This window comes from Clytia hemisphaerica, unplaced genomic scaffold (assembly GCF_902728285.1).
Source record: "Clytia hemisphaerica strain Z4C2 unplaced genomic scaffold, Clytia hemisphaerica genome assembly, whole genome shotgun sequence".
Classification (NCBI taxonomy): Eukaryota; Metazoa; Cnidaria; class Hydrozoa; order Leptothecata; family Clytiidae; genus Clytia; species Clytia hemisphaerica.
This window is the reverse complement of record NW_027103834.1, coordinates 575,763-591,989: the sequence shown is the minus strand read 5'-3', so window position 1 is coordinate 591,989 and position 16,227 is coordinate 575,763. Positions and strand designations below refer to the sequence as shown.

The window sequence follows — 16,227 nt, the reverse complement described above, 5'->3', positions numbered from 1 at the left end:
TGGGGTACAAAAACAAGGTAACGGCACGCAAAGGGTTAAAAGGATGTATTTGATCAGTGTGTAACGCAACGCTAAAGGTGAGGCGTCCCACCAGGGGGGCCTCATTCGTTCGCAATGGACTTGCGTCGCAAGGGCTCAGTGGATCGGTTAGACGGATTTGAGGTCATTAAGTTGGCTCTCTAGTGCAGCTCCACTGTTGTGACAAAAGTGCCGGGATTCTCAAAGTAGCGCAAGTACATGTCAGAACGAATGAGAGCTATCGAACCAATGCTCACAGAATGATTGAATACATTTAATTATTTTACCAGCTTTCTAAAAATCAGGATTTAGAAACACAAACTGATCTTTATTTTGAAAATTCAGGAATATAGCATTTTCTTGATGGTGAAATTTCAATTTCACCAGTTAGTTAAAACAAACATCCAGATCATGTTTACCATTAATCTACATCCGGATAATGTGTTAGTGATATCCTGAATCCCAACCTAGGGACAGTTTAGCACGATCCCTAGTTAGTGATCAGTTAGGTAAATATAGCATTTTCCACATATAAATATGTATTCATATATTTCCCGAACCTTGGTATTTGATTATTTTTTCATTCAAAATGAAAATATTTAAGATTTTAAGTTCTTCTTTTATTCAATGATTTTTTACGACACTTTGTTGACAGCTAACTCTCGCATCATCAAATTCTCGCTTTTTTCAGTAAATTGAAGATGAGAAGAAAAAACCTAAGCTAAGCCACGGATCACGGATTGAAACAAATATATGAAGGGTAGGATTTTACAGCCGCTCGTCGTGCAAAGCACTGAGAGGCCACGGGTGCCAAAAAGAAGGGCATTTGAAATGCGGCAACCTCATTGCCCATTGCATTGGTGGAAATTTGATAAACAGCTCCAACAGCTACTGTTGTGAAGGATAGGAGAGCACTTGGAAGCAATCAGTAGAAGAAACCACTTTCGTTTTTTGTTGCAGATTTCGATATAAACTTCTCTCAGGGATTCCTTGTCAATGTACATGTACACATGTGTTGTGTCAACTTGTCAGCATCATTGTATTTTTGTAAAGGGAAAGATAAATAAGGTAAGACTAGCCTAGTTTCTAATCCTGATATAGGAGTTTAAGTTTAGACTGTCACTCAAGAACTTTATCAAGAACAAAAACTCTAATCTGACTTTAGTTTTAATGATTTACGAATGCAGAGAGTGATAGGATATTAGTAAAATTCGAACGAAAATACCTATAGTACACAGAGATGCCCACAAAATTTTCAGATTTGTTCTATCCACAACTCGGCTACCATTTTCTTCGAATATTTATTTCGTTGTTTGGTAATTTTATGCACATTTTGATAGGGGCTCAAGTTTTGTTTTGGCTTTTCAATCTATAAAGATTCAGTTAAAATTTAGAAAATAGATAAAAAAATTAAATATACTATGAATTGAAATTATCTCATTCAATCTCCAAATACCAAAAAGAATTCAGTGTCAGTATCATTTACCTATAAAGTTATGCTATAACCCCCTGAAAAATAAGAAAAAGATTTTCAGGCGCTTTGGCGCTAGGCTATGATAAAGCAGCTACAACAAGGAAAACGGTACCATTGAAAACGAAAGTGAAGTGAAGTACACAAAATGGCGCAGCAATCCACATGAAAAAAAGAAATTACCTGAACACCATGTAAAACTAGTTTGTCATCGAAACGATTGGTGTATTTGCCAGAATAAACAAAATCTGTTTACAATGTTGTAAGTATTTTTTCAATAACATAAAGGAGTGATACATGTATCTGCCCAGGCGTAGTTAATCAATATAAATATAATCGATAATCTTGAGTAATATCGATAAAACGTTCGATAAATAATCAATAAGTAATCGATGGATTAGATATCGATTAACCGATAGAATTGATAGGTAATCAGACCTTCAAAAAATCTTGAGTATCGATCAGCGATCGATTATTTCCAAGCTATCGATTACTTATCGATCACATATCGACTACATACAACCTATTGTTATTGATTACTTATCAATCATGTATCGATTGTTAACAATCATCGATTACTTATCGTTCATGCATTGATTACTTATCAATTATTTACTTATCTTCGATCACTTATCGTTATCAATTATATATCGATCGTGACCGACTATTGACTACATTACCGGCCCTTTTTCACGTGCGTTTGGTTTGGGAACGCGAAACACGAACGCGAACTACCCATGTCTAAACTTTTCAATATATCTCCAGAACTAACAGATTTTTTGAAATTCTGTAAAAAGGTCTAAGTTCCTGAATAGTTTTACTATGTTCTGTGAAAAAATCATAAGCATCAGTCAAATACTCGTTCATCTATTTAAGATTGAAGACAATTTGCGAAGAAAAATAAACCTTGAGCACAAAAAATGCTTTTTTAAACCCTTTTTTCCACCGAAAAACAAATAACTTTTACAGACTTACCTTCCCTAAACATTGAAGCAGCCTCTACAGTACTAATTAAAGTAAACGAGATAAGATAAGATAAAACCTTAACCTTTAGCCGCCGAGAGACGTACCACGTACGTCATATATACAGGCCGAGAGACGTACCACGTACGTTTTGATACTGGGGTCCTTTCAAAGTTTAATAAAATAAAGACCAGTTTGAATTTTTCTAATCTGTAAAATTTAGCAGACAGGATAGGGGTGAAGGTTCATTTTTTAAAAATTTTACGGGTCCTGCTTTTATACATCTCGAGATATCGGAACTCAATGTCGGTGTATTTTTCAAATGTCAACAAAACATTGTTTTAGTGGTGGACAGAGGGTGTTTGATGGATTTTTGGACTGAAAAGTCATGTTTATGTCTGGTTTTTTCTTGGTTTCAGCATATAAATATCATTATATGAGATAGAGAACCTTTATTGGCAGTTTCTATGTGGTTTGAAGGGGTTTTAGGGGGTATTTCCTGACATACATGCCTATCTCTAGCTCCAACAACTCAGGGCTGTTTTGCCTCAGTTTTTCCACTATTCTGGTGTTTTATTGCTTGAATTTACATGATAGAGAGTCTGTTATGATTATTGTAGTAATTTTACAGGCTTAGGGTAAGTGCAGGGCCAATTTTAGAGCAACGGGACCACTTATTTTACCTGTTGTGGCCAGAGTGTCGATTTTGGTGGAAAAGTGTGCTTCACCGAAACTTAGATTCTGAGATGAAATGAGCTTCTTCAGCCCTGAAATTTCACACAATGGTGGCTTATAACATAAACTAAAACAAAATAATTTTTCTGGGACCAATCTTTACCTTGTACCCACTTTTTTCATTCAATTTGTCAAAAAAAAGAAAAAAAGTGAAAAAATCGTAAACATGGAATTTTTACTGTTTTGATTTGAGGCTGTGTAGTCAGGTTTAAAAGGGTGATGAGGCGTCTTTTTGGTATTATCTGAAAAAATAGATCCTTAGCTTTTCAAAATGGGTTTACTTTTTACTTAAGCTTTAGCGGTTCAGATTTTATGACATTTTCCGCGAAACCTCCATTTTCATGAAAAAAACAGCGGCAGCAGCGCGCGCTGTTTTTAAAAACAGCGGTGTCTAAAGGTTAAAATCAACCAGAATTTACAACCTTTCGTCCAAAGCAAAAGACGTGCTTTTCTCGCCACCATCTTGTTTTCGAATGAGAATTCCATTCGGTTCCAGCTCCCGCGGTCTTATTTTCATCCAATCAGATCGCGCGATTTCACTTTCGCTTTCTCTAGTCCAATAAGACTGCGGGATTTGAGTCATGTGACATCTCTATTGAAAAACCCGCGCAAATTAAAATAGAAATACAGGGGGTCACACTACTGGCTACAGGAACTGAAAGCAAGCAATTAAGGCCAATATTTTTGGTTTTTCTGAAGGACAAAAGGTATAGGAAGCTTTACTGAAAGAGGGATAAGGCTGGGACAATCTATTTAAAAGATATGGACAAAAAAAGGCACTTTTTTGGGTGATAATTAAGATTTTACTTAGAAACTTTAATTCTCTTACCCCCGTCTCACCCCCCCTGATATGAGCAAGGGGAACATGTTGGCCACCCCTACTGAAAATTTCAGATCAAAACAAACAAGGAATTAATTCCTGTAACTCGAAGAAAATTGGAAAAAGCTGGTTTTTTACTGTTTCTGATCCTGAAGTGCTATTTTTTGGTAAAAGCTATGCAACTTATGTTTGGATTTCTAGAAAGCTTACCCATTCATTGTCAATATATTTTTTATTTGTAAGTAATCTCTTCATGGAATAAAAAGATATAGTCAAATCTTGTAGGGTCATTTTTCAAAAAAAATTTGCCAAAATCGATTTTCGCATTTCGCCATTTTACCCTACGCAAACGCACGTGTTTTACGCCAGCCCTTATTCCACCAACGAGCCCACAAAAATAACGCTAATAAGGTCCGGTGTAAAAAGGGCCAAGATAAGGTATTTAATGAAGTAAAGCTTTTCTAGGCCCTGTGCTACCAGGGGATTGGATTCAATTCAAAAGTACATCCCAATCGAGATCAGCGAAAAATGTTGCTTCTAATTTCGCGAAAATGGCGAAAATTCGAAAAAAAATTCAAGAAATTTAATCTTGCAAAGGCGAAAGTTAATCCAATTAAAGTACCACTCCCTAAAATCTGATAAATAATCGATATCGATTAACTATTTGATCGATGATTGATCGATATGTAATTGATTAAAAGCTGTGATCGATAGCTGATCGATTTTTAATCGATACTTAATTTAATCGAAGTATAATCAATCTATAATCAATAAACAATCAATGACAAAATTGATCGATAAATAATCAAGCTTTGAAAAAATCTTGAGTATCGATTCCTTATTGATTCTATCGGTTAATCAATATCTAATCCATCGATTACTTATCGATTATTTATCGATTAGTCAAGATTATCAATTATATCGATTAACTACGCCTGGATCTGCATACAAGGCAAGTGTTAAATAAAGTTAAATTCTTACATTTTTTTCTTATTGTTCAACGACAATGTCAAGCCTAATCAAGCTGCCTATCACTAGCTATTCAGTCTGATACATCCTTGCAGTTGCAAGGGACTTGGGGACTATCTGACAAAACATGGGACAGCAATTCGACCATCATTTCACTAAACCTCCAAAGTCATTTAAATTAACATAACCCCAAATCATAGATAGCAAACTACTTTTACCAGGTAGGCTTTCACACCGCAAAAGGAACAAATCTTTGCAACGTGGCAAGAAGCGTACACAAACACAGCACAGATATAAAAAAGTCTGTTCTTCCGCAGAAAATTGTGAGATCTGTTATCGGCACTTAGTAACTTTGATATGTCAACCAATCACGCACACTGGAAAAAAGTCTCTAGAGAAAAACAACACAAATAAAAAAATGGGGTCAAGATGTGTGAGCGTGAGCAGCGTGTGTGTGTGTGTGATTAAATTGTTAATTGGGTGAATTGCAGCAAATTTGTACTGTGGTTTTGTAAACAAGGCAAACTGTATTCAAATTACCATAAAATGGGATACGTTAGGTATTAGAGCTTTTAAGTTTTTGTGGATGTGGTACTGTGGCAGAAAGTATCAGTCGAGACTAAGACATTTTTTCATATTTTGTTTCGTCATTGGAGTATATATACTAGCAAAAATCTTTGCCTGTCTTCCTACCACTTAATTTTTAATTAGACTTTCTAAATTCTTGTCAATTTTATGTAAAAATGTTACTCTATAATGGAAGTATATGATTTGCAAATTACAAGTCATTTTCTTGAACCAAACTTGAAAATGTGTGACGGGCGGGACACAATTTTGTTGTTTTCAGAGCAAAATTTGGTGTTCAACTTTTTAGATGAAAAACTTAATCAAAAACATTACAGTTTTCTGCACTATTTGGTCACATCTTGATAGGAGAATACTCAAAATACAAAAGTGCATCCTCAGAACATACAGTTTATGAACAAATAAGCATCATCGTCAAATTTACCTTTGAAAACAAAAAAATAGTGTCCTGTCCGTCACACATTTTCAGTTATAACTCAAGCTTGGTTCAAGAAAATAGCTTAAAATTTTCAAATCATATACTTCCATTATAGAATAACACGTTTAAATAAAATTGACAAGAATTTAGAAAGTCTAATATAAAATTAAGGGGATAGAAGACAGGCATATGCGTGACGGACTGAAGGTCCCGTCCGTCACAGATTTTTGCTAATATTTCAAAGACAAAACAAAGTATCAAAAAGACTTTAGTCCTGACTGATACCTTCTGCCACAGTATCATATCCACAACAACTCAAGTTCTAATACCTAACACATCTACTTCTATGGCTATTTGAAGACAGTTTGTCTTGTTTACAAACCCATGGTACAGATTTGGTGCAATTCACCCAATTACTTCTTCAAATTATGTACTTTTAAAATGCTTTAAAAATACATTTTGTTGTGATTATGGGATGGTAATAGTTTGATTGGTATACTTGGTTGAAGTATCAAAACAAATTTGTTGTCAAAGTGATTTAACAGTAGTAAGTGAAAATACAGGCCATATATCAACAATCCCATGTTTTGACCAATCGTCCCAAGTTAGAGCTGTTGATGGTATGATGTCTCAGATGTGACCCCCCAAGCAATTTAAAGTACCTGAAAATAGAACCAGTCTTTAGACAGTCTTTTAACGGCTGGTAAATGACCGGTAAAAATTTACAAAAAGGCTGCTATGAGTATAGTTAATTAATAAAAAAAACATAAATTGGTTCTATAAATTACACAATCTAATATATATACCATTATAATTTTATACATTAGATTATGCCAGATTATGTATTTCGCACTTGCTGATTCACTAGCCTATAGTTTGCAGGAATGGAGTTCAAAAATGTTTTATGTAGATAAAATGCTATTAGTGCAATCCAAAATCAAATTTTATGTGTTTGAAAAAACAACACTTTTCAGGACTATCTTTCTTTTACTATAGGTCCACAAGAGAGTTATGGAGTATAGTCACTGGAGGCTCATCTTTAAAAGATAAAGTAAGTAAGAATCTCTCCATCTTTTAGAAGGTCTTCTCTTTAAAATGCTTTACAACTTTTTTGTGACATCCTTACCTGATTGCACACTTTACTTAAATTATTTCAATTTTTTTCTAGGTATCTATTGGTGAAGAAATAAAAAGATTCAATCCTTTGTTTGAATCCATTCTAGATTTCTACAAAAAGCCAAAGTAAGTTTTATAAAACAAACAAATATTCAAGGATTAGAAACATGAAAACATTTGAATATTTCTGCTTTATGTTTGTTAAAGGAAGGCTTTTTATAGGAATTTAATTTAGTTGGTGGTGAAAGAGTTTTTTTAAAGAGAATTTAATTTGATGATAGATGAAATACATAAATATATTAAGGCCTGAAATACCACAAATTTGAAGAACATGTATAGAAAAAGTAAAATTTGGACAGGGAGGTTGGATTTACGCTGAAACCACCAAGTTATCTTCCCACTAGAATTTCCTCCTTAGTAGTAGCTGTAAGCTTTTTAATTTAGCAATTTAACTATGCAATTTATGCAATTTGAACAGAAGACTTATTTCTTAAACAAATTATATTTTTTAGTACTGACTCAGAGAAAAAAATTACATCAACTGCTGGTGTTAAAAGAAAACCTTTTATTTTGAAATTAAGTAAAATTTTAGTAAGTACTGTTACTTTTGTAGCTTCTCCATTGACAATGCTCTACAGATGTTTACTTTTATCAATAAAAGACTGATTATCTTTACTGAAGTGATTGCGTTAACAAATTATTATGGAATTTCAGTAAATTTTGGATTTTATGATATTTCAAAAAATAATTATTTAGTAAAAGAAATTAATTTTTAATAACTTAATTTGGCTCGATGAATCAAAATCTATGATCAAAGAATGTTTTTTATTGATTTTTAGGATTTAGATGAATGGCAAACCCATGAGCTTTTTCTTAATTATTTGAGAATTGATTTTCGTGGCTCTGGACCACAACTTCAGGTATGATATCTTATCTTTAGGGATATATTTTATTATACTGTTAGAATACAGGAGTATTTTAATCTTTATGTCTGTTAGCTTACTTTTTTCCATACATTTTTGTTGAACAATCTTGTCTTACTTACAACTTATACTGTATGTTTTATTTTAAACTGTATAATTTTATATTTGTCTTATGGTTTTATTTTCAGGCAATCCTCAAACATGACACACAGCTAGAAGGTTTTTACCTGAAAGTATGTTTTTTTATATCTTTGTTTTTGAATTACTTATTAAATTTCCCTTAATTTGATCTTTTTTTACACAGTGAGATCACAAAATAAAAATCTCCTTTTTTTTTTTTTTTTGATGATTAGTAATCTGTTATTGTGGTTGTTGGGTAGCTCAGTCGGTAAAGCATTCACCTTGCAATCAAAGGGTTGTGGGTTTCCTCAGCATATGAGAAGCTCGGATTGGTCAATCTGATCTAAGTGGTAAGTTTTTGGGAGCTGATAGTAGGCGTGACACTCATCATTTGACCTCCCAGGTCTAGGGCAAATAGAAAAGGGGTAGACTCCCTTGCTCCTAACTCCACCAACGACTAGCAGATGAATATACGTTTTAATTTTTATTTATTTATTTTTGTAACAGCTATCAGAGTTTTACTACAAAGAACGACTTTTTCTACTGAAATGCATAAAATATTTCATTACACATTGGCAAGATGAAAGCTGTCTGTACAGGGTAAGTACTGTTACCAATGTTATCAGCTCTACCCTTGACTTGCCTTTTATATGAAAAAATATCTGGTACTATAGCAGTAAAAGTGAGCGCTGATAGCCGCATTTGATACATTTGTGTTTATCATCAATCTCAAATTTCATTTCTTGATTTTGCAAATATTTTATTTCAATTTTATATTCCATTAAATCTTTAGGAAGAATTTGCTAAAGTTGTTGATCTGCTCGCAAGTAAAAATATTGCTTTGAAGGTTAGTTATTATTTCTCTGCATGTCATTTTGAAATAAATAAAGTGATTCATGGTAGTTTAAAAAATCCTAATTACAACGCAATTTGGAGGCTTTTTTTTATTTCAGATTATCGAACAGATTAAGCAACTTCTCAAAAGGCCTGCAAATCACGTGGCAATAAAGGTAACACTCAGATACAAACACAATTAAATTTGAGCTCAGCTTTTGCTCAGCATGTAAAAGAGAGTAAATATTTTTGGTTGTGTCAAAATAAATTGTCTTCTTTTTTTCAATTTCTCAACTTAAGTTATTCGAATCAAACTTTTTTCATTGAAAAAAGCAAGGACAAATGAAATAACATAATTTCATTACATTTGGGCTTATTTAAAATATTTTCAAACTTGAGGCTATTAATCTTAGATAAGTCTCATAACCATTTTTTTAACAATTTTTATTATTTTTATTTTTGAAATTCTATTCAGGGTAACCAGATTGCAGAAACAGAAAGAGCAAATGAATATGCAAGAGAAATGGTTAGTTTTCTTCGTTTTTCATTAATTTGATTTGATTTTGAAAGTTGTTTAGATACAATTACCACATCTCTTCTTCTCTTTTCTTTTAGTGTGAACTGGCTGAAATCTTGTTTCTTTATTACAAAGATTTCGAGATGCCATTTGATATTTTTCAAGATCTTGCATTATTGTTCAGGGTAAGTGTATCAAAAATTATTTCTGATTCTTCCCTAAACTCTCTGCTCAAAAAAGGTATTAATTTACATTTAGAATGATTGCGTACACCAATAGCCATTTCCTTTCTCTTTTGCTTGAATTATTTTTCACTGCCTTTTTTTCTTATTTAGAGACATCACTTTGGGACAAGTCAAGTCAATCAAAAGTTGTTGACCTTGAATGGTTTGGTACAAATACAAAAGTTTGAGTAAGACCCCTTTTTGCCTTGTCACTAAAAAATTATGGTCTGCCCTACGTCTTTTGACCATACAAACCTAATTGATTGTTTTTTTATAGGTTAATATCATCTATGATTTTGGTTGAAGGGATTGACCTGGAGGTCATAAGGAAAACAACCGCAGAAGATATAAGGTAAAGATGTTTAGAAACTTTGTTGAATTTTGATTATAATCAGTTCCATTAGTTTTGATCACCACTCATTATATCTTAGAGTAAAAGTTTTCTTACCATGCACTTTACTTCATTTTCAGTGAGATTAAAGACCACAGTCTTCTTCAAAATGAAAACTGGAGGGTAGGTGGTTTTCACGCACGTGTGTTGTTCTTACTTGTTCTCAATTTTACAAACAACCACAGAAACACAGGCTTTTGAAATCATTATCATTGGTTTGAACAGTGAGTTGATCATTCAAGTCTATAAAAGTTATTCCCTTGTTTTAAAATTATCACTTTAACTTAGGTGAACTAATTTCATGTATAACAAGACTCAGCTGTTGAGAAGACTGGAAACTATTTTGTCAGGGCTCGAAATAACGGTCGAACATCGGACATTGTCCAACCCAAATAGCTGACCAGAAAATCATAATTTTCAAGCTAAAGCAACCCTAATCGGACATATTGTCCGAACCACTTGAAATCGTTATTTTTAGTATTGTACTGACAAATTATTAAGTGGAATTGTTTGTGTCTGGCATATGCCTTGAAAAAAAAGTTGATGTATGCGCTTTTTCTTATAGGAAATTGACATGAGTATCTAGGATATGTTATTTACAATAAAGATGACGGACTGCTTTTTTATCATAGAAAATTGACAAGTTATTGTATTCATGGGATGATATGGAGCAACAAGGACCAGTGTTAATTGCATGGACAATCTTCAGGCATATGTGCCTCCCTCAGGATGACAAACATGTAAGTCTACTTGTCCCTCATGGAAGACCAAAAATTTTACAAATATTCTTTTCAATAGGCTCTTTATCAGTTTTCGTATGATTTTATGACAGAAAGGTTTTCCGATCAGACCAAATTATGACCTTATTATTTTTATAGCTCACAGCACATTTTGGCGAATCAGCAATGAGATGTAATGTCATGTTGTACTTGCGGCATATCCTTGATTTCCCATCATACAAGAAGCTAGGTGACGGTGTTTCATGTCTCCTCAAATCACACGTTTACATTCTTGTTAGCATGGTTCTCAAAGTGTTTCAAGAAGACACATTGGGAGACTTTAAGGTATGTTTTGTTCCCCTTAAGTAGAGTGCGCTTTGAATGTTGCTTCATGTATTAGATAAATTGAGCATTAAAAATGACATTGGTTTTCAACCAATTTTTCTTATTGAAAATCCTGTTCACTTCACTTTTTTTAAAAGAAATTGCATTGTGGTATTCATAATACTTACTTTTGTAATATTTTGTTATTCAAAAACCTTTTCAAAAACTGTTTCTTTAGAATCTCATCGAGATAGCAAGTAAAGTGCTTGAAGAACCAATTCTGTCGTCACTTTTTCTTATGGAGGATCAAACTGGTGGTATAGGTTTATTGTTGAAGTCCGCCAAAAGATGTTTTCCGCATGCAGTTTTACCTTACATACATCTTTTGAAAAGTGTTTGCACTGATGCAGACTCTGCTGATATTGTAAGAACCTTTTTGGTTGTTTTTGAAAAAAGGGCGACCGTAATGCAGTGGTAGAGCATCCGGCTACAGTTTACAAGGTTGTGGGTTCAACCCCCAGCCAGGTCATCTGGGGTCATACCAAAGATTCTCAAAATGGTAGAGTGGCGCCCTCCTCTACCTTTGGGTAGCTAGAGGAGCCTTCGGGTCGCCTCCGACTGTGGTCGCAGACTTACTTACTTTGAAAAGAAAAATCAATAAATGGCATAAATTTCTTTATCTGCTTTTGCCTTTAAGAAACACTAATTAGGCAACCATTTATTAGGCAAAAGGCATTGGTCTACCAACATTCCATTGCATTTTTTCCTCAACCCATGCAAATTGAATAATCCAACTTCATCCATTTTTGTTCTATAAGATAATCAGCCACGGTCACAAATGTTGCGACGAATTCTAATTATTTTAAGTAACATTCTCAATTTCAGGTTTTCGATTCTCTTGAGAGCCAAGAAACATTCACTGAACTATTCGGGTTAAATGCTGTTAATGGGATCAGTGCAGTTGATGATCGAATCTGGCAACGAAAAATCAGTAGAAAGATCATTGAGATGGACAATGATTCAATCATCTTGGATCAAGGTGTTTATGGAAGAACTTTCCAAGATAGAGAAGGTAAAGATGGGTAAAGTAACAGTCTTATTTGGTAAAACCATTGACCCAACTTTTTAAATTTAGTTTGGACTGTACTGCTGAAACCTAGACCCTTCATTAAAAAACTTATTGCAAAACAATGCAGTTTCTTATCTTGAAAATTCTATTATAATGTGCTACTGTTGTCTAGTTTCTGAAACACTCGTTTTTGAACGCGATTTATCTAATACAAAACACAATGAATGTATAATATCAGCTGTACGAAACAACCAAAATTGATCTATTCATGTTCGTTTCAGACGCTCGACTGATTCAATGGAATATGTCTTATTCTGGTTGGTTGTACGCTTTGTTGGAATTGAACAAGATAATCGAATCTCCAATGACGTATACCACTGGCTCGGGTGAGGATGGTATATCCGTTGCTAAAGAATATATTTCACTGGTCAGCGCTATTTTGACGTCACAACCAGACAAGATTAACGAATTTGAACCCATCATTGGAAGTCTCATAGTGCTCATCAAAAGGTGATTAAAACTTTTGTACATTGTATGCTCAGAATATTGATAAAATTACATTGTTTAGTCAGGTAGAATTAGCCTGAGACCGGGACAAGATTGCCATCATGCTGAAAATTGGCACAGGCGTTCTTTAGGGTATACTGAGTTGTAAAATGTGCACCCTCCTTTTTAATAGGGGATTTCGATTTGATTATGTCTCCCCCATCAAGATGTTAATTTTGCTGACAGGCCAAGATTTGAAAAAAAGCAATTTTCATTTGTGTTTTGATGGATATTCGCTCGTTATCTTCCAGGTTATCTCATTTGAAAACATGTCCGATCGATTTGATGACAGAATGTTTAAAATGTCTAAACTTGGTCATGCTGAAGCAACCACTGGAGGTAGGAAAACCTTTCTCTATGTGTAAGGCCGGCGAAGTTTCTTGGAACTTAAAAAAATGCAAAATATATATACTGCCAGATACTGCAAGTAACAAACGTATTAGATAAATTTTTGTCAACCAAACGTTTTAAGTACTATAATTTCACCCTGTTAGGGTTTGATTCTGTTGTTCTTGTGTGATTGTGTACACCAATTTATGAAGTATTATTTTGTAAACGTGATAGCTTGATTTAGAAATCAATGATGTTGTTTTTCTCATCTTTGAGGTATGGCACCATTTAACAAAGATACAGTTTCTCCCTTTCCAAAAGAAGAGTAGTTTATCATCTAACGAGATGCTACCTGGTTCCTATGGCAACATTCTGACTACCGTTGAAATCCCAAATCATATGTATGACGTCACAAAAGAATATTTACAAATCATTATGACTTTATTAGAACTCCCTTATGAGACATTAATAAATGCCGGGAAGCAGAACGAATTGTATATGGATTTAGCAGTTAATATAGTTCTTATTATCAAAGAGATCTTTTCACATTTTGGTAGATGGAAATTTTCTTCAGCTGAGGACAAGGAACTTATAGCGTTGAAATGTCTGGAGATCTTCCACCAACTGCTGTCCCCAAAGAATGAAGAAAGTTCATTGATCAAAGAAAAGTAGGTCACTCTTCATATTTTATCATATCCTTATTTACGATCTATTCAAGAAGATATATATATATAGGAGCATAAGATCGCACGTAGTTGATTGATTTAAAACATATGACAAATATTCTAATCTTTACCATGATATTTACAATAAGCTACAAGTTTACTTTTGTTGTGTTTTCTGGACATCTTCTTCAATCACGTTTTGAACGTTTCACTCGTTAATTTCCCAAAATTTTAAAAGTGACCTCAGAGATATTCTGAATTTCCCATAAAACCATTCATCAATTTCATAGGAATTTACCCTCATTGAAAGAGATAGTGTCGAACGGTTTGCTATATCACGGTGCTGGTGAATCGCTTCTGGCAATCATCGGTGTTGGTGTAGACTCGCTGTCGGTCACATTACATAATGATGTCAGGTATAAGTAATGTAAAATCTGTTTTTTACTTGAAACTGGCTTTTTTCCTCTATAAAACCTACTGGAGCTTGAATTCACTTGGTTTGTTTCACCACAACTATTAGTTTGACGAATTCGTTTCATCTGTCCAAACTGGCTTTATACCTTTTCTAGTATAGAAAGTATTCTAGTATCTTGTTGCAATGATAACTTACTGTAAGTATACATCTTAAAACTTTATTTCAGACAAGGAACAGATGTCATCCAAGTATTGAAGTTGTCATTCGCCGTGTTAAACCATTTACTCACCAGTGTTGAAAAAGTGATGAGTTTTTCTTATTGAATTTCATGGGAAAATTTGCATCCTTCGGCTTGGTTAAATTACCTGGAATTACATTAAACTCTCCTTAATTCAAAAAGTTGGAAATCTTTATTAAAATTTCAGAAAGGTCCTAGGCCGACTGAGAGTTTCAAGATTATGGAAAACTTCGAACAATATAAATTTTAGTTCTCCATTTGAGTTCCCACCTTGACTTTTAGAAAACCACATTGACACCGTTGGAAGAGGTTCTCAGCCAACATTTCGTCCAACAACCTTCAGATCTGGATTTCATGCATCCATTCTGCAATATGACCATGCTATCTGTCATTGCCAAATTCATCTTTCACCAACAAGATCCAAAACTTCCTATCCTAGCTGTTTTAACATTGAGGACATTGGCAATACGATTCCCTCTGATATTGACCTCCAGTCTTGGAGATGCTCTAATTGGCATAAGAAACGCATTTGTTAATAGGCTGAATGGCCGTGTGGAAGCGATCCGCCTCAAAGTTGCCATACTGGAGTTCCTCTCGTCATGTGTTGAATCGCAACCAGGTATTATCGAATGTTTCATCAATATACAACAAGATAAGGAGAAGAAAACAGTTGTTGGTCAATTCAGCTGTTTGCCGGCTATATTGGAGATTCTGGAGAATAAACAACAAGTAGATGTTCTCACCTCCACAGCTTTGGAATTTGTTGCTGCGCTATGGAAGAATAGATATGATGGTGCAATGTCTATACTCAAAAACAGGTTTACATCAATGTCTATACTCAAAAACAGGTTTACATCAATGTCTATACTCAAAAACAGGTTTACATCAATGTCTATACTCAAAAACAGGTTTACATCAATGTCTATACTCAAAAACAGGTTTACATCAATGTCTATCAGTTCCTCAAAAGCTTGATTTATCATAGATTCTTTATTGTACGACACTATTCTGAAACAAAGAACAAGCTCAGAAGAAAGTTACTGATTTTGTTATTATAGCTAGAATTTTAGGACCCTACTCCCTTCTGTCCACTTCTACTTTCAATCTGTGCCACAATTAGTTTTATGGCGCTGAGGTGCTGTGCAATTCGATGTGATTGGCCAGGGTGTAGTATGCAGTGTGCTGATGAGTCCCAAAAGGACAAAATTCATACATCTCCTCTGCTACCCAATCTCCTGAAAGAAGTTTGATGAACAGAAATTCTATGAATTTATTCAAATTTATGATAGTCTTTGTTTTTAATTACCTTGATTTATTGAATCAATATTGATTGTTTTAATTTTTCAGCAAAACATTCTGGGAATCAGTGGCAAGTTCGTTGAAACTTGGTTCATCTAGTGAGGTTTGTAATTGTGTTTTTGTTGGAAATCCCTATTCTTAAAGAAATTCAAAACAAATCCAAACAACTTCAAAAAACTGAGTAGCTCACATCCAACTTTAATACCAGTCCATATGAATTATGAGCGCTTTGTTTTAATACCAGTTCATATGAATTATGACCGCTTTGTTTTAATACCAGTTCATATGAATTATGAGCGCTTTGTTTTTAGACCAGTCCATATGAATTATGAGCGCTTTGTTTTAGACCAGTTCATATGAATTATGAGCGCTTTGTTTTAATACCAGTTCATATGAATTATGAGCGCTTTGTTTTTAGGCAAGTTCATATGAATTATGACCGCTTTGTTTTAATACCAGTTCATATGAATTATGACCGCTTTGTTTTAATACCAGTTCATATGAATTATGAGCGCTTT

At 33.9% G+C, this 16,227-nt stretch overlaps 1 protein-coding gene across 1 annotated transcript in view; it reads left to right on the top strand.

Annotated features, from left to right (window-relative positions):
• Window positions 1–1,593: 1,593 nt before the first annotated feature.
• Window positions 1,594–16,227, top strand: part of LOC136806949 (nucleoporin NUP188-like) — a 30,443-nt gene continuing 15,809 nt past the window's right edge. The window contains exons 1-25 of the mRNA XM_067063523.1: window positions 1,594–1,751; window positions 6,976–7,030; window positions 7,148–7,221; window positions 7,608–7,686; window positions 7,935–8,015; window positions 8,207–8,251; window positions 8,646–8,738; window positions 8,932–8,985; window positions 9,092–9,148; window positions 9,448–9,498; window positions 9,588–9,674; window positions 9,825–9,901; window positions 9,991–10,065; window positions 10,185–10,227; window positions 10,737–10,844; window positions 10,983–11,168; window positions 11,386–11,571; window positions 12,033–12,219; window positions 12,498–12,726; window positions 13,014–13,101; window positions 13,369–13,760; window positions 14,048–14,173; window positions 14,399–14,474; window positions 14,693–15,228; window positions 15,758–15,812. Of these exons, the coding sequence (XP_066919624.1) occupies window positions 1,747–1,751; window positions 6,976–7,030; window positions 7,148–7,221; window positions 7,608–7,686; window positions 7,935–8,015; window positions 8,207–8,251; window positions 8,646–8,738; window positions 8,932–8,985; window positions 9,092–9,148; window positions 9,448–9,498; window positions 9,588–9,674; window positions 9,825–9,901; window positions 9,991–10,065; window positions 10,185–10,227; window positions 10,737–10,844; window positions 10,983–11,168; window positions 11,386–11,571; window positions 12,033–12,219; window positions 12,498–12,726; window positions 13,014–13,101; window positions 13,369–13,760; window positions 14,048–14,173; window positions 14,399–14,474; window positions 14,693–15,228; window positions 15,758–15,812 (3,045 nt within the window). The 5' untranslated portion in view covers window positions 1,594–1,746. The remainder of the gene's footprint in view (window positions 1,752–6,975; window positions 7,031–7,147; window positions 7,222–7,607; window positions 7,687–7,934; window positions 8,016–8,206; window positions 8,252–8,645; window positions 8,739–8,931; window positions 8,986–9,091; window positions 9,149–9,447; window positions 9,499–9,587; window positions 9,675–9,824; window positions 9,902–9,990; window positions 10,066–10,184; window positions 10,228–10,736; window positions 10,845–10,982; window positions 11,169–11,385; window positions 11,572–12,032; window positions 12,220–12,497; window positions 12,727–13,013; window positions 13,102–13,368; window positions 13,761–14,047; window positions 14,174–14,398; window positions 14,475–14,692; window positions 15,229–15,757; window positions 15,813–16,227) is intronic.